Here is a 22,591-nt window from a genome sequence, read left to right as displayed (position 1 = left end):
AAAAAGTTTGAAATTCACCCTTGTAATCAGGGAATTCATGGATACTACAGTGATGATGATTAGATATTCTCAATCTTTACAACTTAGTTTCACTTGCTTTTCTTTTGGGTGCCCTGGTAAGGGTAACTGAGATTATAATTATACTAAGTCATCGTATCACATGGAGGGGTACATTGTACTAGTAAGTGTGAAAAGTGACTGATAGCGATGCAGCTGCTCATAAAGCAGCCATCAGATTTCAGCGTTTGGGTGTTCTTGTGCTCCAGTAGCATGGGAACACAGGGCACTTCATGGCATCTTACATTTCTGGAAAATCAATAGTAATCTTTTTTCATTAACATTGACTTAAAAAGGAAAATCTGCCAAAACATTGATGATTTAACTCATATTTTGTAATTTGAAGAAGAGTTAATGATATGAGTTAATATGATATGGCAGGAGTTTTTGTTTTGTTTTGTCTTGTAAGTTCCTAAAATTTCTCAATACCATTAACTTGGTTACTTAAAATAATGTAAGATATCTAATTCTTTGTCAGGGTAAGATAACAATGAATGAAAGGCTGTTGCAGTTCCAAAAATAGTAGGAAATACTGTTAGAGAAGAAAGCATGTATGCATGTATTTAGATGGATGGATGGATGGACAGATTACTAAGAACAGAAAACAACTTCTCCTACCTATCTGAGTGGCTTTAAAAATAGTTCTAAAGAAAAGCCTGGCCAGCATGGCTCAGTGGTTCAGTGTCAACCTATGAACCAAGAGGTCACGTTTCGATTCCCGTTCAGAGCACAAGCCTGGGTTGTGGGCTTGATCCCCAGGAGGCAGGAGGCAGCTGATCAGTGATTCTCATCATTGATGTTTCTATCTCTCTCTCCCTCTTCTTGTCTGAAAAATAAAATTTTTTTTTAAAAGAAGAACCATTTAGCAAACTATGACATATAAATATAATGGATGTGGTAAAAATGTTTTTAGACATGTGAATATACACTAAGTTGGAAAAGCAGATCCTAGCATAGTATAGAGGCTAATTAAGGGTATATTTGTTAAACTCTAGGATGTGTGGTACTGTAAAAATAACACTGGATGTTGCTCAGTGTCCTTCTGTTGCTGTTGCCCCTGTGATTTAGGACTTAATCCCTTGATGCCAGTGTCTTCATCTGTAACATCTGCCCTGTCTGTGTACCACAGAGGTGTTGGGGGATGCAGATGGAAGAATTTGAGGAAGTATTTTGGAATGGGTAATCACTCGCTAGAGTACACTCAAGGTGGATATTAGGTGTGTGCCCTTCAGAAAATTGCCATTGGATAAAAGTGACAGACGAGGGTTCAGGAAGACCCGGATTCCAATGTCAGCTCTGGTGGTGTGTGTCTGTGCGGTTTTCTTAACCTCCTTGGTCTCTGTTTTGTCATATCTAAAATAAAGGAATGGACAAGATCACCTCCGAGGTCATTTTCAGTTTTAAGATTTTTCAGTTTAAATGCCTCAGAAGCAGTGTCTGCCATAGGTACTAACACATCAGCTCTTTTTCTCCACTTTCTTTTTCTTAAGTTTTGTTTGTTTATTTAATTTGAAACGAGAAGTTTGCAAACATAAAATGGACAGTTTGACCAACCTTTTGCAAACATTCTCCTGTAGGCCTTTCATGCCCCTGGGCCACATACAAAGAGGTGCCTTGCCTATCAGTGGCTATCCTCACCTTCAGTTGCTCTTTGGCCTGTGCTACTGCTTGCCTTTGGAAGTCCCCTGCTCTCCTGGTGCTTCCCTTTTCCCATCTGTGACATGCCTGTCCTTGGGGGTTTGGCCAGGACTGAGTCACTACCTTGACTGTAGATGAGGGAAATAGGTAGAAAGCAGGGTATTTTAACAATCTTCATTCTTTTCTTTTTCCTCTACTTGCCCTACTTGTCAGCCGAAATTCAATCCTGAACTAGAGCATATCTGTCATAATCAATGTCTTACTCCAAGTTGGCCAAAGGTTTCGAATGAGTTAACTAATTGGGAAATTATAGATACAATCTCCTTTACTCGTTATTCCCATTCTTCCTTAATTAGCCCTAAAATACTAACATTATTGGTATTTTTTCACTCTGATTGTGGAGAAAATAGTAAATTGCTCATATTTGGTTTGAGAAATAATCCCTGTAAAGATTTTATCAGGTGAAAGACTAGAAGAGAAGCAATTTATTTGTCCAAGAAGGTAGGATGCTCCATACCGTTTATTTTCAAAATTATTATTCTAATTCTGTCCTATGAATGCATGGTTAAGAAATGTGAAAATCTGTGAGGGAATGATGTGTCAGACAATTGTGGGATGATGGCATTATTTTGGAATAGGTGTTTTCAAAACAAACCTATTGGTAGATAGGGTACTTTTAACGTAGAGGTAAAAATCCTTTGGTTTTACACAAGTTAATTTGAGACTGATTAAAGTTGCCATTAGATGAATCACATTTAAATTCTTCTAACATTCCTGACCTCCTTCAGGTTTTGAAATGCAAATAAGTGTAGAGTATATGTTGTATGAGAGATACATAATTAAGATTATACTTTAAAATCTATCTTAAGAAGTGTTAAAAAGGGATAGCCATGGAAATAAGCTATGAATTTTTTTTATACAAGTAAAACTGGGGAATTTTGGAGTTATGGTTTTAGATATTTAGTCATAAGGCAGTTGTGATCTATATTAAAAAGGTTCTTTGTTGAAGACGTTTTTCCATTAGTTGGAAAAGGTAGTCTGGGCTTGCTGATGACTTTTTAAGAAGAAAGCCGCAGGACCCAGCCCTGTGTGCAGTGCTGACTTCCCAGGCTGCCTTGATGGAGTGTTGCTGAGCACAGGCTCCTCTCCAGGGCCCTGCGGTGGGGTTAAGTAGGCACTCGTGCTCTCGCATCAGTTTCCTTTGCTTTAAGAGGTTAATGATGTCTGCAGGTGTGTTGGGATTAGCACTATAAAGTTGTGTAAGGGTTTTTTCTTTCTTTTGATGTTCAGAAGGGGATGAAAGATAGCCATTAAACTCAAGGGATTAGGTCCCCTTTCTTTAAGGATTTTAGGTGCCATAAATATTTCACTTCAGATGCAAGGTGAAGAATTGTATACATCGGGGGGGGGGGGGGAAGGGGTGTTTTATATTACCAGTTAGAAATTATTCAGTCTCCACTTACACGTTAAATGATCTTTGCAGAGAAATTTCTTCCAACCTAGAGTGTACTAAGATTTGAAAAAATGTGTGTGCTTATATTTTGGTAGTTATGACAGTTTTTCCTCCACGTACTCTTAAACCCTTTTATTTTTTATAAGTTAGCATCTAACCCACATGGCTTTTCCCCCTTTGGGTTCCCCCTCATTGTATAATTCATTGGTTTACTCAAGAAACTCTTTAAAAAAGGATACACATTTGGTGCAGTGTGCCTTCAGTTCTTTTTAAAGCCTTATATTTTGTCTTTTTCTTTAAATTAACATTATTTAGAAAAGGAAAGTGAGGTTCAAGTGTTGGCAGCAGCATTAGTTATGGTTATTACATTCTCAGAAAACTGCAGGGGAACCAGGAGAAAGAAAGTCCTAGGTAGGAAATTGTGGCTTCAGCCCCAACTGCTCTGCCACTCTCTCTGTTAGTTTCTCTCCAGAATGGAACCATGGGAAATTGTGTTTGTGTGTGTGTGTGTGTGTGTGTGTCTCTGTGTGATTTCCGAGGATGGGTTGTTGGAACATGGAATTGCACTATTTTATAGATATCTAATTGTATTAGAATTAGGGTTGGGGGAGGAAAGGGTAGGGTTTGGGTAGGTGCCAGACCTAGAGTCATCCTGTTAAAGGATTATTCCTTCCTCCTACCCCATCCTAGCTTATATAATAAAAGCCTAATATGCAAATCGACTGAACGGCAGAATGACCGGTCACTATGATGTGCACTGACCACCAGGGGGCAGACGCTCAACGCAGGAGCTGCCCCCTGGTGGTCATTGTGCTCCCATAGGGCGAGCTTCACTAAGTCAGAAGCTGGGCTCGCGCTGGTGAGTGCAGTGGCGGTGGTGGGAGCCTTTCCCATCTCTGAGGCAGCGCTAAGGAGCGGTAAGGAGCAGTGAGCAGGCGAGGGGTCCCAGACTGCGAGAGGGCGTAGGCCGGGGCTGAGTTTCATGCACTGGGCCTCTAGTATTATATATAGTCAGTCATTTAGAACAGAGGTAAAATACATCCAGTTGGCCCAATAGCTTAACTAAATCTATATAATCCTGCATTTTGTATTTTGTCCCTGAATTTGGGGACCTATATGGTTGTTGGTGCTAAAGCTCGTGATTGTATTTTCTATTATATGCTATAACATATGTGACATAAACATTCCTTTTCCAGTGTGCTCTCTCCTCTTTATTATGTTCTTATTTTTTTATTATAGAAAATTTGGTTGATAAACCACCAGGTTGCAGATAGTTAACAGTATTCTACACATTAGTGATGTGCAGAAAGGGAAAAGTAAAATTGTAGTAGTAGATAAGTTTTAGAGATGGCCTAAATAAAGTACCAAATGAATTAGTTGAATATAACTCATGGCAGGGGGTTAAAATTAAGGAATTAAGAGTCTCCTGCTTGATAACACCCTTGACCTTTCAGATTAGGGTCTGATCAGTTACCGTTTTAAGTTTCTGCTTCCAATGCTTCATATAGTGATAGGAATGAGTCTATGTGGAAAGCTTAGTGGAAAGCTTATCCAAACTTTGGTCCTAGAATATTACTCTAGAAGAAAGAGGCAAAAAGAAACTGTGGAAGGTGTTTGGCAGCGAGCAAGAGAGGGGGCTCACAAATTCTTTGAAGGTCAATTAGCCAGAAAATGTGCTAAAGACGGGATGCTGTGCTGGATTACCGGCCCAAGAATTACCCCCAAGGTCCTCAAAGTGGTCCTGCTGCTTGAGCACAGAGACCTTGAGGAGGTGCTACAAAAGCTTTAATTAAGGGACTTACTTACACCCCACTAAGTTTTGGAAATTAAATTCTTGTTTGTGCTTAACTGATGTTTCTTTGGTCTGGGCTTCACATGTACCTCTGTAATTCAACAGAAAACACAGTTTTCCCCAAACCTGTTTCATGCTGGAAACTGTTTTCCTGGGATGTGTACTAAAAAAGCTGAGTTTAATCTGTGAGAAACTAGAGGCTGTTTGCTGGGGAGCATTTGGGCTTAGGTTGAAATGGTATTTATGCATCTTGGTATGCCAGTATCCCAGGGACTCTATTTGGGCTTAAACACATGTAAAAGAGAAAACAAATGTGCTTTGTAGAATTTGAATTTTAGAATTCCCATTCCCAGGGCAACATGATTTTCCTTGAATTGGCAACTTGATGTCTCTAGACACAGCATTTGTTTGTTCATGAGATAAAGGTAGCCCTTGGACATTATTCACATTTAGATTCCATTCAGATGTGACTTCTCTTACTTCTGGAAAGACTCCGATTTAAATTGCTAGAGCAGGTGATCGCATCGATGTGCCTGCATCTGAGCTCAACCACCTGCCTGCTGAACTGGGGCCTAATCCCTGCCTTTTAGGGTGTGTTTCCTTTGTTTGTTGGTGAAGCAGTTCTCTTGTCTGCCCTTTGAAGCGCTTCACTTCTGCCTGCAAAGTTTGGTTTGAACCATAAAGGTTTTTAAAAAGCACTAAGAAATGCTGGTGTTTTGGTAATTTTAAATTTTCTTTCAGTATTTCTGGTTCACATACAACATCAGTTTAATGCTACATTTTTGGGGTCTCTGTACCCCTAACAAACTTGAAGGTGCTTTTGTGGGAATTTCAGCCTTGCTCTAACTGAACAGAGGAACCACAAAGAAAATCATAAGAAGTGTTCCTATCCTAATCTGACCTTGTTAGAAATGAAAAATGGCAAGAAAAATTGAAATTGTCATCACAGGTTAGTGTCTAGTGTTCTATAAAGTGGAGTTTCTACAGAAATCCCGTTATTGGGCTCCATTTTCCCATGTAGGTGGGAAGGAGAGGATTAGCATTGGGCGAGAGGGCCCTTGGTGTCCACTCCATTTGAAGCAGCTCCTCTGTGGTGAAGGCGGCTGGCCCCGGCACTCTGGGATGCTGTAGTGCCTCAGTGGGCCCAGGGCTGGGCTGAGAGTTGGATGTTTGTCACTTAGAATATCCTTATACTTGGATATGTTTCAAATAATGCATAATATGAATTTCAGTTCTCTTTTTTTTCGTAAAGAGGAAAATTATACTTAGTGATACGAATACAGTATTTTTGTTTAACTGAAAACCTAACTGGTTGATGAACTTAAAGCAAAGTTTCTCATGCTTGCTAACTAAAGAAGAATATAACTGAACTTTGCTAAAAAAAAAAAGGGCTGACTCAAAAAGTTGTTTTATGAAGTAAAAATTCTAAGTTCTTTTCTCTTAGGCTTTATTTTGCTAACACTGTCAGAACTAGCACATCTGGCTTAGATTCTGAAATAGTCTGGTTTTATGCTTTAGTTAAAATGAATCCAATCAAATTGGAATTTGAAGATAGATAAAAGGAAGAATTTGGGTACAATGAGGATTCTTAAACATTGCAGCGTTCTCAGGGAAGGTCTTGAACATTTCCTTTCTGAATGGCCTTTAGGAATAGGCTGCTGTCCTATTCAGCTAGCCTAGGGCATGCAGATACAGTTCTGCACACAGGGTGCCGAGGTGGTAGAGTAAAGGCGTCTCAGCAGCCCTTCCCATGACTCTTGGTTATACTACTTACCATCAATAACTTTATCCAAACTTCACTTACTTGTTGACTTTATTTGGAGGGGGATGGTATTGTCTTTTAAGTTAGACTTTCATTTCTATAGAATTAAAATATGCCACCTTTATCAGGATTAGCTACTCATATCTTACTGAGGCTCTACATTATCAATCCACTTTGGTTTCTGCCCCTCTCCCAAGTGTGAGTTAGTAGCCAAATAATTATGACCTTCAGATGCAGTTCATTGAAATTCTTGCTTTTAATAGACAGTGAAGCAGAATTGTTTAGTTTGGGGGGGTACTATGAAAAACAGACCACCTTATATTTCAACCAGGTTGCTTTGGGATTATTTAAGGATGATAATTAAAATATTTTCAGGAAGATAAACAAACATCCTTCTGTGCTGTTCAGGAAATATGTGTCACTACCCTGTGCTTTTGTGCACAGTACAGCTGTACTGACCTGACAGTAGCTCCTCCCTCCCCCCATTTCTGAATTTCTTCATTATGTTGCCCTTGGAGCCATGAGTGGAGACTCAGCAGTTTACTGTTTCATAAATAATGCACTCAGTCTGGAGTGGCAGCTGGAGGCTTGTGGCCCAGCTCTGCTGGGTATTTATAGTTTATGCCAGTAAATGTTTTGGTCGGATCAGCCAGGAGCTGTGGGCCCACTACTTTTTCAAGGAGGTGGTGAGAGAAATGAGTCGGCATTTTTAACTTCAGTGGGTATAGTGTTGATAAACTTCTCTGGCACTTGTCATTCAGTGAACATGGAGTGGGCCTGTATGCTTGCTGGCTTGTTTTTAGCTGTTTAACCCTCAAGAACTATTGCTGGTTTGGTAAGACATAGCTGTGCACTGCACCCAAGTGAAGAGAGAATTTTTTGTCTGCCTTGGGATAAATCAGGGGTCAACCCAGACTCGTTTTACAGCAGAGGGTGGTTTTACAGTCGATGTTCCAACTGCCTAGGAAGCTCCTTTTCTGACAGGAGTATGGGTCGAGTTCTGGGAACAAGGTCCATGTCTTCCAGTGATGTACAGCTTGTGTTTCTCTATGTAGAAGAGAGTGCTGTTTTGAGTAGTAAATAAATTCAATGCGGACTTCTTATCCAGCAAGAATTACTTTGGAAAAACCTGTTTCAAAACAGTTTTCCCATGCAAGGTCGTCAGTTTTACATTTCATTTTTCCCTTTGTCCTTTTAGGGCCAGTTCTGTGTCAGCGCACAGTTCCCCTACGCCTTCTCCTGACTGTGGCCCTTCAGCCTCCCTGTCTTCATTTTCCTGCCTGGACCCCGTGATAAAAAACACAGGGCCCTGGCTTTCCTGTGTGCCCCAACCTTTTCCTGAGGAGAGTCCTGTGGTGTAACGCCAAATACTTCTTTTCCAGACTAGAAAGTGTAACAAGCACTCTCATTTCATAGCCAGTGGTTTAAAGAAGAATCGTTATTTTTAGTGAGCTTTTAGTGTTAAATGTCTATTGACATGTTTGCAGGGAGAAACATTGATTTTCCTTTCTCTGTCTTGCAGGCCCTGCTTTCTTCCCTGGGCGATGTGCTGAGGTCTTTGCCAGGGGTCAGAGCGTTGGCAAGCTGGGTGTCCTTCATCCTGATGTTATCACCAAATTTGAGCTGAACATGCCCTGCTCCGCCCTGGAAATCAACATTGAGCCCTTTCTGTGAAGATGGGTCCCTGTGGTGTGGTTCTCTCTCTGAGTGTCCCTTTCTCCTCCCCTGGTATCTTTTAGTAGTCCCCACCAGGAAGGTTGAATAAAGCAGAAAGCACTGTCTACTCTTTGGGTAGGTACCACCCATTCTCCGCATCAGGCCACTCACGCAAACACGAATGTGGTGTTTGGGTGAAGCTTCATTGTTTGGTAAAAGCCCGGTGGTGCCAGAGGCATGCTCGAGCAGAGGGTGGGATCTGTTCTGGAAACCAAAGACGTTCCTCAGACATGAGAGCTAGGCTCCATAGGCAGTAACTACTGCTGCGGAGCATGGCCCATTCTCCCCAGCCATGAGACAGGATGGTTGATTAGAACGCACATTGAATGAGTGCGATGTAGCAGAGGGTGTTCGAGTTTTCATTTTCTACATTTGACTTGTGTTCTTCTTGGGGAACAATAACAGCATTTTTAGAAAACCTTTAGAAGCAGTGACGATGGTCCAGTAGTATAACCTCTGAAGTCACTTTAAAGTGAAGCACAAATATACAACACAAATATTCAAAATATGTGAGCATACGTAGGTATTTTTACTTTGATACTCAAGAGTTAGAGGACACGCAACACAGACCTGTCTGCTGGCAGAGTTAAAAAGGACATGTGGATATTGTTGCACTGTGAACATTAGGAAGCAGTGAAAACCATTATTGCCCTGGGCCATACATTTTACTGTAATCACTATTATAAAATCAGGGTTTTAAATACTTAATTGAGCTACTAGTTTCTGTCTTATTTTATAGGGAGGTATTAGATCTCTGAAGTTAAGCTTCTGCCAGTATCCTCCTCCCATTGCAGGATACTTTAAGAATTCTGCAGTAGGTACCATCTATTAAAAAAAAGCTGGAGCTAATGTTGGAGAAAAGTGCTCAATTACTATTGATATGAATCACAACAAAATGTAAAACTTGAAAGTTAGGTGGAAATAGCCAAGAAAGATAGACTAGAATTACGTTTATGGCATTTTTGCTGAGGCTATTTCTAAGAAAAAACACAATCAATTACTACCTCGAATGAGGACAGTAATGTCCAACTTGCAAGATTTGTGAACACAGACTTCCACCTATTCCTTCCAATTCTGTTGTTTGCAGATCCTTACAACATGTTAAAAATGAGATATGCTCATAAAAAATAATGCTTGTCAGCAGGTTTGTATCCAGCATACATAGATTTCTTACAACTTAATATAATGACAACTCAATTTTTAAAAAAATGGACAAAAGATTTGAAAAGACATTTCCCCAAAGAAGATAAAAGGAATAAACACATGAAAAGATGCTCATCAGGCAAATGCAAATAAAAAATCACAATACAAATTGAAATGACTAAAATTGGAAAAACTTGATTGTACCAAGTGTTGGTGAGACTGGAACTTGCATGCATTGCTTAGTGGGAATGGGAAGTTACATAGCCACTTTGGAAAATAGTTTGGTAATTTTATAAAATATGAAACCTACACTCATCTAGCCATTCTACTCCCTGATTTACCCGTGTGGGCATACAAAGATTATTATGCACTGCTCACACAGTGCTATTCATTGTAGCCACAACCCAAATATTCATCAGGAGATGAATGGATAAACAAATTACAAATTATAGTATATCTGTACATAGTATATAAAATAGAAAAAAAAAGATTGAACTGATACTTGAAACTTAAAACAAATGAATTTCAATGCACTGTGCTAAGTGAAAGAAGGCAGACACAAAAGACTACTTGTATGAAGTTCTAGAAAGTTAAGGGAAGATGGGTTGACAGGAGTTTGTAGAAGGGGATTGACTGCAAAGGGTTAAGGGGAAACTTGGGTGATGGAAATATTGTATACCTTAATTCAGGTGGCCATTAAGATGTAGGTTATGTACCTAAGTAAAGATGGGAGAAAAGTTAATGTATCTTGTATTTTAATAATTTTGTGCAACACCAGCAGATGCATGCCCAGGGTAAAAGGGCATGACTTTTAGAGTTGGCAGTGCTGTTCAAGTTGACATTCTCCCCTAATTTTAGGTTTACTGTGGTGAAATCATGGTTCGTGGGTCTTTTGATAGCCATTGTCAAAGTGGGTGGAGCCATTTGTTCTGTTAGCAGCCAGCCACCTAGGTATTTTTGGATGGTCAGAAACTACTTGTAATAAAAAAACCCACTGGTACCTAATTGTATATCCCAGCATGAAAGGGGAAAGACCAATGCCATCCATCATGTGGATGTTTTTGCTCTCTGAAGCAGGAAACAGTAGGAAGAAAAACAGTATTATTGGTACCTCAAGAAGAAGAAACCAGCCTTCAGCTTAGAGTCAAGGCTCCCTAGCCAGATCATCTTACACTCATCTTGTCCCGGGTGAGGTCTGACCGGAGCCAGAGCAATGTGTGGGCACTACTGAGGGGCCTTTGTTGGAGGAGACGCATGCCTTCTTAGGAGGAAAATAAAATTGATGCTTTCTCTCGCTTACAGGTAACTTCTACTACAACCTGACATCCCTGCATGACTCTTTATAAAGTTTTTTTCTCCATGTGATCTTAATTCAGCATTTTAATATTTTTAGTTTTTTAGTTATAGGAGTTAGTTAGAATATGAATTCCTGATTTATAGAACAGTTGGCTGTTGGAGAGATTCATGGTGTGCCCAGAAGTTACATGGTTAACAAGTAGGACTGCGCTGTTAAAAGTAACTTGGAATTCACTGATCATTCAATTTTACTTATTAACATTATTTATCCAAAGTGTTGAGATATTTTTATGCTTTTTTAAAATATAAAAAATACTGGAAAACAAAATGTTAAAAATCTTAATGCCACTACTTTAAAAAATTAAAGGAAGGCCTTCTGAAGCTAATGTACCCTTCCTCCCCAATGCCCTCAAGTAAGTTACCACTGCTAACAATTTAGTTTGTATTTCTGACATTTTCCCTTGTTTGGACAGTCAGCCACACACATGCTGAGAGTTTGTGGGTCATGCTCTACTTACGGCTTTCTATTTTACCTACTGCATCTCCTGATACTACATTTAATATGTCCCATTTTTCCAGCTCAATACCTACAGACCTACCTCATTCTTTGAAAGAAGGCAATATTCTGTGTTACAGATGCCCATAATTTGTCTAGCTGTTGATGGACATTGTTTCCAACTCTGCATTTACAAACAGTACTCCAATGGACTTCGACATAGCTCCTCCTAAAATGCACTGGTTTACGGACCCCACACACAAAAAAAATAGTCCTAAAGCTGCAAGCCTACAAACATTCACATTTGCCATCTGATGGTCACATTCACAGATGCATGGGGTTACTTAGATCTTAAATGTGACTTTGGTGCTTGAGCAGTACATTATCCCAGGAGGTTAGATTCCTAGGTGTGTTGGGGATGGCAGGTGACTACCCTTACCTTTTAAACTGCTGCTTGGCCCTCAGCAACAATGGCCAACCATGGCTCCTCAGGTTGGTACAGGCACTGCTCACAATCTCACTTCTCAATCTTTGCTTGTTTTCTAGAAACATCACCAACCCCAATTCTTGGGTATTAATTGGCTCTTTTGTCCATCTTATAAAAAACAGACTGGTGGCCTTAAAAGGACACATCTGCCTTTAGCAAAATATGCCCTCTTAAGTGACAAGCTTTTGACACACCGGATCTCTTCAAAGTTATGGCTTATGTTAATAAGGAATTAGAATAACTATATTACTGGGGGAGGGGGCGGAGTGAGGCTGCCATACGTAATAAAAATCAAAGCTACAGCACACTGCTGTGACGGGCTGCAAGGAGCCCGGAGGCCCCAGACTGAAGTCGGGTGGGCAAGGGCAGTGCCGGCCATCAGCCACAGGGAAGGGCAAAGCAGACCCATAACGATGCCAGTCTCCACGGCTGCCGGTGTAGTTTCAGGTATCCGCCTCTCCTTGGGCTTTCTGGTAAACAGGAAGGATGACTGTAAATACCGAAGCGAGACTGTGGATTGAACAAATACCTCCAGCAAAGGATTTAATTGAATTATGACTGGTTAGAGCCCTGTATGTTTATTCTCATGACCAATGCTGTGTGACCAATGCTCAACACCTACACTCAAGTTTCTCATTTCTCACCCATAAGGTTTAGTCTTGATTATCTCTATTGAAGGAAATCAGAAACATGATGTGATCCTACATCAGAAACACTGCAAAGTCCCCCCAGTGTCAGGAGGCACTTGCAAGAATCATTGTAGCATTCAGATGACATATGAAGCAAATCCATCCTTTAGGACAGAAAAGGTATGTGCCTGTTTGATACTAAACCTTGTAGCAAAAGAATTTTTCTGCCTTCCACAAGTCGCAACTTTTGGTCTTGAGGCATGAAAATATGCCTGTCCCCCAATAAGCAAGCACTGTTCAGAGCCAGCAAGAAACCAGTTGTCAAGGATGCACAACTGGTAAACATCTGCAGTGTGCTGGATGTGTACCGGGTAAAAGACCAGTCAAGATGGGTGGGATTTCTTAGCTGTGTTGGGCAGAACATTTAAACAAGGAGCACTTGAGGTTATCCTAAGGCGGACAAAGTCGGATGACCCAGATGGAATGGTGCTCCATAAGCAAGTGGTGCTGTAGGGAGGCGAGATGGTGTAGGTGAGCTAACAGAACAATGGGCGCAACACCTGTCCCTGGGAGGCCCTGGACTGTGCACAATGAACAATCAAGGATCAACTAGATCTAACTTCCTCTTTGATGGTCAAGGTACTTAGGCATCTAGCTGATCCATGCACCTTATTCTGAAGGAACCTTTCCTACTTTGCATACCCCACCTAGAAATCCAGATGAAATACGTAAAGCAATGCTTTTCAAAACATTGGACATCAGCAGTGATGGTCAGTGATCCCTGAGAAAACAAGGTGAGCCCTGTGACTGCCCAGCTTGCTGCAGGGGTGGGCACCCAGGCAGAGTGGAGGTCTCCAGGACTTAGGAGATGGGGCTGGGAGGCCACAGAGGCCTCATTGAGCCCAAAGTCATACTGATCAGCACATGCATGTGACGGTGCCCTACTCTGTTACAGAGACCACTTACAACTACACAAAGAACTAAGGGAACACTCCCTGGAGCTCACACAGGCCAGAGATAGGAACCCTCAGAAATCAGGAGGCCCTCAGAAGGATTTTGCCTCAGTGCTGGGAAAACCCAACTTTAGACTAAACATTACTCTGGTTCTTTCTAATAAAGCTTACAAACAAGACCCAGAAGAATCAAACTAGTTCCAAGTAATGAACTGCCGCCCAGAACAAACCTTACGAATACTAGTATTTATAGTGATACAAAGATATCCAGCACCCAGCTATATATAATTCACATTATCCGTTATCCAATAAAAAATTACTAGGCAAGCCCTGGCCAGGAAGCTCAGTTGGTTAGAGTGTCATCCTGATATGCCAAGGTTGCAGGTTCAATCCCCGTCAGGGCACATACAGGAATCAACCAATGAATGCATGAATAAGTGGAACAATAAATTGATGTTTCTCAATAAATAAAAACGTTTTAAAAATATCTAGGTAAGCAAAGAATTTAGGGAATACAGGCCTTAATGAAGGAGGGAAATATGAAAAACTAAAAATGGCATAGGTGATAAAATTAATAGACAAGGATATTGTTATAATTGTATTCCAGATGTTCAGGGAGCCAAAGGAAAGACTAAACAAGTTGAGACATGGAAGATGTATGTTTTGAATTCTTAGAAAACAAAACTATGATGCAAGAGATAAAAAAGAATAAACTGATAAAAATACTAATACCTATTAATAGCAGAATTAATTGATTTCATGAAGAATTTACATTAAACTGTTTTCCTCCTATAACAAAGATAGATTTCTAGCCAAATATTTTATCAGTACCCAATTAAGACAGCTAAGCTGACCTGGGTTTAGTGTGTCCTGTGCCCAGTTGGCTCCTTTCACAGCGCCACCCACCTGGTTCCCATGTGACCAAGGGACTCATTCAGACTCACAGATACAGGTAGGTGGCGTGTCACCCTGCCCAGCCCACAATTTGAGGCTCACTTTGTCAAAAGGCGCTGACATTCTTTGAACACCTCCATTGGGGAAGAATCTGGGCTTGTGCTCAGCCAAGGGGACCCCGAAATCACAGCAACAGAGAGCAAGGCCAACAGATGTTTCGAATGCGCGTGAAGAAGCCTTCCGGCCGGGTCTCCCAGTCCTCCTTGCTCCCCTGTTTGTTTTTGCATGCCATCTAGACAGGCGTGGAAAAGGAAAGTGGATTTTGGGCTTCATAGAGCTCCCTTGTCTCATGTGGCTACAGTTTTTAGAATGTAGCATTCTATTCATGGTTCGCATTCACTCTCATTCTTCATATGCATCCGGTACATAGAGTCTGCACTACAGGTGCGCCCCACTTTGAGAAAATGGGCGCAAGGCAAACCACATTCATTAAAGAGCCTTATATTTTCAGAAATGATGAATTGCATATGATTTTTAAACCGCAAATCCCTCGGTATACTTAAGATTCAAGTTTAAAAAAATCCGAACACAGGCAGCTTTTAGGAAAATATCCATTCTCTAAAATGAGAGACGTCTACATCCCTATTCAACTTGGTCCTGGCCAGCCTCTTACTTGAGACCCATGGCTTCAGTCAATATCGTTAAAGGGACATGAAGCATTCACGAGTCCCTCAAAGAGCCTGGCTCATGGAAAAAATATTTTTAAATGAAATTCCACAACACTAGTTCAGGGAACTGAGCAAAGAGAAGAGGGAGGGAAGGCACCAGGCACATGGACTGAGTCCCTGGTTGCTGTCACCTCTGCTCAGAGCCAAGAGGACATGGGAATGAGGCTGTGTCAGGTTCAGAGCGGGAGGGGAAGGTGTGTACTGCTGTGCACACTCCAATGCAGAAAAGGAAGGGAGCCTGAAATCACCACCAGAGGTCACCTCTGGAATGGCCCCACGTGGACACAGGAAATGCACCAAGGGCCTTCTCAGCCTTCCTCCCTGTTCTTGTGACTTGGTTCTATAGTGTCAAAGGCCCTTGCTGACCCTGACACCACAGTTACTGCTACACAATCGCCAGCCTGGACTTGGTGGGATTCTCCTTGTGAGAGCTGGGTGGAAGGGTCTGAGGAAGGGTCTCTGACATGCTGAGCCTCCATGGGTATCATTTTGTGCCTACTTCCCATCACATCCCTGTGCAAACCTCCTGCTCAGGCACTCCTCCTGCAAGCCTTTCTTGAGTTGCTGCAGCCCCCAAACTGGAATTAACCCATGCCGTGCGGGTTGAGAGGAGGGGCAGTTGATTCCAGTTTGGGGGCTGCAGCCTTAACACTTTGGATCTTGAATCATGATTCTGAGCATATGTCTGCTCTCCTGAGCATACTGCACAGGGCAGTCGGGGTCTCATCCTGCCGCCTATGCCCAATGCACCCAGCCTATTCAGTATTAAATACATACTGTTCAAAGTACAAATAGGATTCTAGCCTTAGCCTTGCAAATAAAGGTGTCAGCTTTCTGTACCATTTCAAACTGCAAATGTGTGATGTTTGAAGGCAGAGCACATCATTGTAAAAATGTGAAATAGGATCATGTCTATTTGTGTTTTTTTTCAGTTTTTAAATAAATCTTTATTCAGATTATTACAATTATTTCTCCTTTTTCCCCCCATAGCTCCCCTCCACCCATTTCCCACCCCACTTTCTGCCCTTACCTCCCCCCCACTGTCCTCATCCATAGGTGTATGATTTTTGTCCAGTCTCTTCATGAACCCCCATACCCCTTTCCCCCTGAGAATTATCAGTCCACTCCCTTTCTATGCCCCTGATTCTATTATATTCACCAGATTATTCTGTTCCTCAGGTTTTTAATTCACTTGATTTTTAGGTTCACTTGTTGATAGATATGTATTTGTTGTTCATAATTTTCATCTTTACTTTTTTCTTCTTCTTCTTCTTAAAGAATACCTTTCAGCATTTCATATAATACTGGTTTGGTGGTGATGAACTCCTTTAGCTTTTTCTTGTCTGTGAAACTCTTTATCTGCCCTTCAATTCTGAATGATAGCTTTGCTGGATAGAGTAATCTTGGTTGTAGGTTCTTGCTATTCATCACATTGAAAATTTCTTGCCACTCCCATCTGGCCTGCATAGTTTCTGTTGAGAAGTCAGCTGACAGTTGTATGGGTGCTCCCTTGTAGGTAACTAACTGTTTTTCTCTTGCTGCTTTTAATATTCTCTCTTTGTCTTTTGCTCTTGGCATTTTAATTATGATGTGTCTTGGTGTGGTCCTCTTTGGATTCCTTTTGTTTGGGGTTCTGTGCGCTTCCTGGACTTGTAAGTCTATTTCTTTCACCAGGTGGGGGAAGTTTTCGGTCATTATTTCTTCAAATAGGTTTTCAGTATCTTGCTCTCTCTCTTCTTCTGGCACCCCCATAATTCTGATGTTGGTACGCTTGAAGTTGTCCCAGAGTCTTCTTACATTATCTTCAACTTTTTGGATTTTTTTTTTTTGCTTTTTGCTTTTTCGGTTGAGTGTTTTTTGCTTCTTTGTATTTCAATTCTTTGACTTGATTTTTGTGTTCCTCTTGTCTGTTTTGGGGTCTCTGTATAATATTTTTTATTTCAGTCAGTGTATGTTTAATTTGTAGTTGGTCCTTTTTCATATCTTCGAGGGTCTCGTTATATTTATCTGCCTTTTCTAGGATATTCTTGAAAAGCCTTATAACCGTGGTTTTGAATTCTATATCCAGTCGTTTGTTTTCCTCCATTTCTTTCGTTTGTGATCTGATTCTTTGACGCCGCATTTTCACTGCTTCCCTGAGTTGGTAAGGTAGATTTGTGTGCTAGGTTTCCTATATGGCCCAGTGGGTCTGCCTCCTCAGTTAACCTGAGGTGGACACTCTTGGTGCACCCCTTTGTGGACTGTGTGTACAGCCTTGTTGTAATTAAGTCTTTATTGTTGTTGGTATCACTGGGAAGAATTGACCTCCAGGCCAGTTGGCTGTAAGGATCAGCTGTGTCTATGCTGGGAGAAGTTCGGTGCTGGAGACAGCCTTATAGGATTAGACTTGCCAAATTGCAATAGCCTCTGTGCTCAGCTTGGATGGGGTGGAGTCTCAGTCTTGGCTTCCCGTCAGCCTTGCCCTTGCGCGTACGTGCGTGCCTTCAGACCTCTGCCTTCCCGGCTCCCGAATCTCCGCCCGAGAGTCCAGACTCCCCCCACAAGAGCGTGGGTCCCCAAGGGCTCGCCTGGAACTGGGGTTCACTGCAGTCAGAACTGGGGTTCAGTGCGGTCGGGGGCTTCCTTCCCCCTTCCGCCAGAGAAAGTCAGCGAGGCTCTCAGCCGCCCTTCCTCTCTGCGCGCACAAAGACCCTTTGTCGTACCTCCAATTCTCTGTGAGCTTTTCTCTTTCCTTCTAGTTGTAGAATTTTCACTCAGCCAGCTTTCCTGTGGTTCTGGATGGTGTCCGTTCTGTCTTTTAGTTGTAGTTTTGAAATTGTTGTGCGAGGCAGCAGTTTAGGTGTTTACCTATGCCGCCATCTTGGTTTCTCCCTCATGTCTATTTGTTTCAGCAAATAGTGTACTCATCTGTGAAAACCCTTTAGTTAACTAGCAACACCTATAATATTTACCTTTCAACACAGTGACATTTATGTGCAAATACGGTATAAGGGTGCTCTTTAGTATCAAGGAGTTAGAGGGTATGTCAGCACGCAAACACAACACTTCCTGCCGATCACATCTGTGACCTCTGAGACGCCACCAACACTTGCCTGTGATTGCATTATGATGAAGAATTATCTAGCCTGCTATATATCTTTGTCCCCTCTCTCTAATTTAGGTCCAATGAACCCTGAGGAAAAAAGTTTAGGGGGGAAAAATCTAAGGAAGCAGAAACTTTTTAAAGCACTAAGTCATGATCAAATAAATGATTTTATTTTTTAAAGGATACATTTACATATCGATACATAAGCAAGACATCAGAAACTTCTAAAATAGAAAGCAGAGCTTGAACCACCACAGGCTTCGGTGACACTCGGGAGTCATCGGTCCCCTATTTGGGAGAGAAAATCCCACATTTCAATGCGACCACCTGGCATGCTGTAGAGTTCAGCCTCCCTCAGGGGTTTCAGTTCAGGAGTCTTCTATGTCTCTCTCTTCTGTGTATTGTCATGGTATAGGTCTGAGTAAACTGGCATGAAAGGACCACTATTTAGAGTGATGGTTACAGAATGGATGGTTACAGAGTGGTGGTGGGTGGGGAGCAGGTAGGAAAGGGGGATATTTTCCCACCTGGCTCCTGAGGCCAATGATCCTGAGGGCTTTGGGATCACAGGTTCCAAATGCAGGGTTGGCCACACCCAGATCTTCAGCTTCTATTGGATACATCACTGTGAGCTGGATTTTAAAGTTCCTTTTTATTTTGACGGTAGTTGAATTTTTCAAATTTCTGCATCCTATTGAATTTTCTGAAATAATTGCTTTCTTTTTTAAAAAAAAATACCATTTTTAAAGTTCTCAATCTTCAAGATTCCAGATCAAGAGGGGCTTTGGACCAAGACTGATGGAAAACCAGCAGGGGGCAGTCTTTCCCCAGAGAGAAAATCGCAATGCCTTAACATAAACCAAGGCAAACTCTGAGGGGCATGTGTGGGTGTGAGATTTTAGTGGTGTGAGCAATGGATGGAGAGGGCTGGCAAAGCAGGAGCTCAAAAACTCAGCGTGGCCTCATCCATACATACTCTTGACTCCCCAGGAGCTGTGATAAGACACTTGAAAAAGTGACTATGCCCAACCCCTGGGCCATTCTTTAATGTGCTGTGGCTCAATCCAAACTGTGCACACACAGCCTTAAATACACCAGTATAGCTCATGGGCCTTCGTGCTGTTGGCACTTAACACAGAAGAGACAGGCAGTAAAAATTTTACACGCACGTGAATTGCCAATGCCACTGCTGTGACAACAAATGATACAAGTGGCAAAGGCTGATCCTTTTGTCAGATGGCTTCAGAAAGATCAACTGAAATCAGTTTGCATAATTATCCAGTTGGTTTTTTGGGGGCAGAGGGGGGTGGAGTTACAGGCAAGTGCCTCATCCATTGCACGTGGGGGTGCCTGTCAGCCGGACTCTCCCCAGTACTGTCCCCCCAATCATGGTGCAGCTCTAATCAATTTGATGTAAAAATAGAATAGTCAAATGGCAGCTATTTTCATTCTACCTTCTAACTCTGAAAAATCTGAGAATTTGAAGGAAAAACAGGATGTTTTACTAAAAATTATTCTCAGGAAACTGGAGCAAGTCAAATACAGAAGGCATTCCAGCAACGAGGCCAGGGGACCTATTGGAGAGAGGGACGTAGGAGGTTTCCGTTTTCATGCTGGATACGGAGGTGAGGAGCCTAACTTTCCACAGGCTCATTGTCCCCGCAGAGGGAACACAGCGAAGATTGTTGGGATCCTAAGTCACTGCTTCCAGGGCCCAGGCACTGGAGTGCAAAACAAACTTTGTTAACTACAGGTATATTCATTTTGGAGAAAATTGTGGCTACTTGTTCCTGACTCCTAACAAGTGGAGAGGAGCCCTGTGAGAGAGCCCACAGTGTTTGCGTGATGGTCACCTTCCTGGTCTCCTGAGGACACACCCTCGGTGTGAAGGCTGTTGTGTTTGGTTGGCTTGTTATTCAAAAGAGGCTGATGTTACTCTTGCATTAATTACCCTTAAAATTGCCAAGAGATAAGAGGTGGGAAGATAGAAAGGGGGCCGTGATTCTATTTAGTAGATGAGAAATACAGATTCACAGAAAGTAACAGAAATGGAGGAGCCATGTCAGGATGAGGCAATGTCCTGAGGGTGAGTCCCTTGTGTCAGGCTCCTGGGAGGAGTATGTTCTCTGTCCCTCCACTGGTCCACTTTCACATGCAGATGACAGTTTGTAAGAAGCAAAAAAAGCTGGGGATGGCCAGAGGGCGTATCCCAAGTCACTCTATAGCAGGAGAGAGGACACTCGGAGAAGCCCAGCTGTGCCCGCTTTAATGAAGGCTAAGCCCTCCTGCCAGGAGCGGTGGCAGCAGCCAGCTGCTTCCTTGGGTCAGGAGTGCAGTGATGGCACCTGGAAGCCTGCAAAATGTACAAACAAGGAGGAGCAGATCCCTGTCTCAATATTCACACCTACAGAGACGGGGATGCGTGAGGGGAGCAGGCCCTTGCCTAGGACCTCATAGCTCTGTGCCCACCCTTCAGGGCATCACAGTGAGGTCTGCAGCGCTCTTACCACCCACGCGGGCAGCCCGATTTGAGCATACTGACAAGAAAGTCACCCTAAGGAATGCCCTTTCACAGGGTGCCTCCCGGACCAAAGATCTCAGTTGGGAAGTGAAACTCGGTGCTGGGCCTGGTCATAACTGGGAAGAATGCCCCACCTCCAGTCTCCAGACCCACCATCTCTCCAGAGCCCAGTGGGGCCTGTGGTTGTTCCTAAATCATCCACTATTCCTGCCAGTCCCTGACTTGGTCTAGAGTCCCAGCATGCAGATGGGTGGGGACCTTCAAAGAACCTGACAGTGGTTTTAGCCTGGCTTCACCTGCCATGTGACCCAGACTAGAGGCTCCTACGAGACAACTTCTCTTTCACACAGCACCGGCATTTATCATGGGTATCAGCAAAACAGACATATGACTTAAAGGATTTTTTAAAAAATAAAATGTGTTGTCAAGACTTGCCCACCCAACAGATTTCCTACGTCTTGGCTCTTGTCCAATGGGCTAATTTCCAAGTGCCCGAGGCTCAGAGTAATCCCAGAAACCTATGCAGCATGGGCACAACGGTGGTGGCACAGATGCCAACCGACGTGTAGGTGACAAACTTGTAAGGCACTTCGATCTCCAGCCTCCGCCGGGCCTCCTTGTTCCTGGTGACCACCTTGAACCAGGAGTATAAGACTTGCAGCGAGAGATTCTGTACAACTTGACGAACCAGGAGGATCAACACAATCCCCACCATAAATTTGGTCAGACCCAGAACCAACATGCCAGCGGTGAGCGGGGGGATGTGCTGGATGACAGGCAGAGCCTCCGTGGGCTCGGCCACAAGCTGGAAAAAATGGTTGATCCAGAACCCGATGGTCACCCCAGCCCCTGCGGCCAGGATGGTGGTGGTGTCCGCCCTGGTGGGGCTGTAGTACTCAGACACGGGGTAATTGTAACACAAGAAGAATGGCACCACAATGGCACACACGGGGAAGAGGGGGCTGGCCGAGTCCAAGCGGTCGATGAGGGTCCAGGCGGGGTAGGTGAGGATGATGAGGACCGCGGTGATCAGGATGCCGCCCAGCACATCCTGCGGGGGAGAGAAAAGCCAGTGAGTGCTTCCCTGTATGTGGGCAAACTTTGAGTCAAACATGGTTGACTTGATACTTAAAATTTTCACATTGTTTTATTTTTTAGTACGTATTTGAAAAATGGAAAGTGGTAAAAATTATAGGAAAGATACAATAATCACACTATTCACGTTATGCATTTTCTTCCAGTGTTTCTGTCTTTTGGAAGAAATTCTGTGTTTTCTTAATGCACAGCTTTGATCACATTGTTCCTTCAATCTGCTATTAAGTTTTATTTAAATTTATGACAAGCACTGTCATGGTCTTCACAGAGGTGGCGCCATCCTCCCCTGGCGGCCGGGCTGCGGCTGGAGGGGGAAGGAGCCGCAGTCACACAGCAGAAGCCACTCCTTGTTATCTACAGGGTGGGTTGAGGAGTCGTTTTGGCTGTGGTGGTACCAAAGCTTCACCAGGACACAAACTCCCTGAGTGGCTGTTCTTTGCTTGACTTAATCCTTCTTAGAGCATTTTAGATAGTGATTTTTCTTCCCTCCTCCATTTCTCCCTCTCTCCTTTCCTCTTGTCCTTAAATACCTGTTAAAACATCTTTAACTCCTTAATATCATCTGCTTTCTTTTTCCTTTAGTGTTCCCATTGCAAACTTTATTAGAAATGAAGTCAATGTAATTAATGGACGAATACATGTAAGTCAGAATAAGGAGCTTGCTATGGTTTTGTTATAGTTTCACGTGGATTATTTTGAGAGTTTACGGTTGAAAAATGTAAAACGTTTCCCCCAGTGCACTGGAAAATCTGGAAGACACCAGAAAGTAATACATATGCATTGTAGATAATCTGGGAAACACTGAAAAGTGTAAGAAAAAAATAGATCCTTCATTATTTCTCTTGG

The 22,591-nt window shown here is 42.5% G+C and overlaps 2 protein-coding genes across 4 annotated transcripts in view; one reads left to right on the top strand and one right to left on the bottom strand.

Annotated features, from left to right (window-relative positions):
- Positions 1–10,930, top strand: part of FARSB (phenylalanyl-tRNA synthetase subunit beta) — a 72,911-nt gene extending 61,981 nt beyond the window's left edge. Inside the window, exons 17-18 of one of the 3 annotated variants that reach the window (XR_013960584.1) lie at positions 8,225–8,493; positions 10,864–10,930. Coding sequence is in view for 2 of the 3 variants with exons in the window: in XM_080667713.1 (XP_080523839.1) it covers positions 8,225–8,376 (152 nt within the window). In the remaining variant the exon portion in view is untranslated. The other 2 variants (XM_080667713.1, XM_080667712.1) reach the window with 2 other exon arrangements.
- Positions 10,931–18,277: 7,347 nt separating this feature from the next.
- The window catches only part of SGPP2 (sphingosine-1-phosphate phosphatase 2), a 94,113-nt gene continuing 89,799 nt past the window's right edge, over positions 18,278–22,591 (bottom strand). The window contains exon 5 of the mRNA XM_080671100.1: positions 18,278–21,701. Coding sequence (XP_080527226.1) covers positions 21,150–21,701 — 552 coding nt within the window. The 3' untranslated portion in view covers positions 18,278–21,149. The remainder of the gene's footprint in view (positions 21,702–22,591) is intronic.

This window comes from Plecotus auritus, assembly GCF_963455305.1.
Source record: "Plecotus auritus genome assembly, chromosome: 5".
Taxonomy (NCBI): domain Eukaryota; kingdom Metazoa; phylum Chordata; class Mammalia; order Chiroptera; family Vespertilionidae; genus Plecotus; species Plecotus auritus.
The sequence above is the reverse complement of the archived record's forward strand: the minus strand, read 5'-3'. Positions and strand labels throughout refer to the sequence as shown.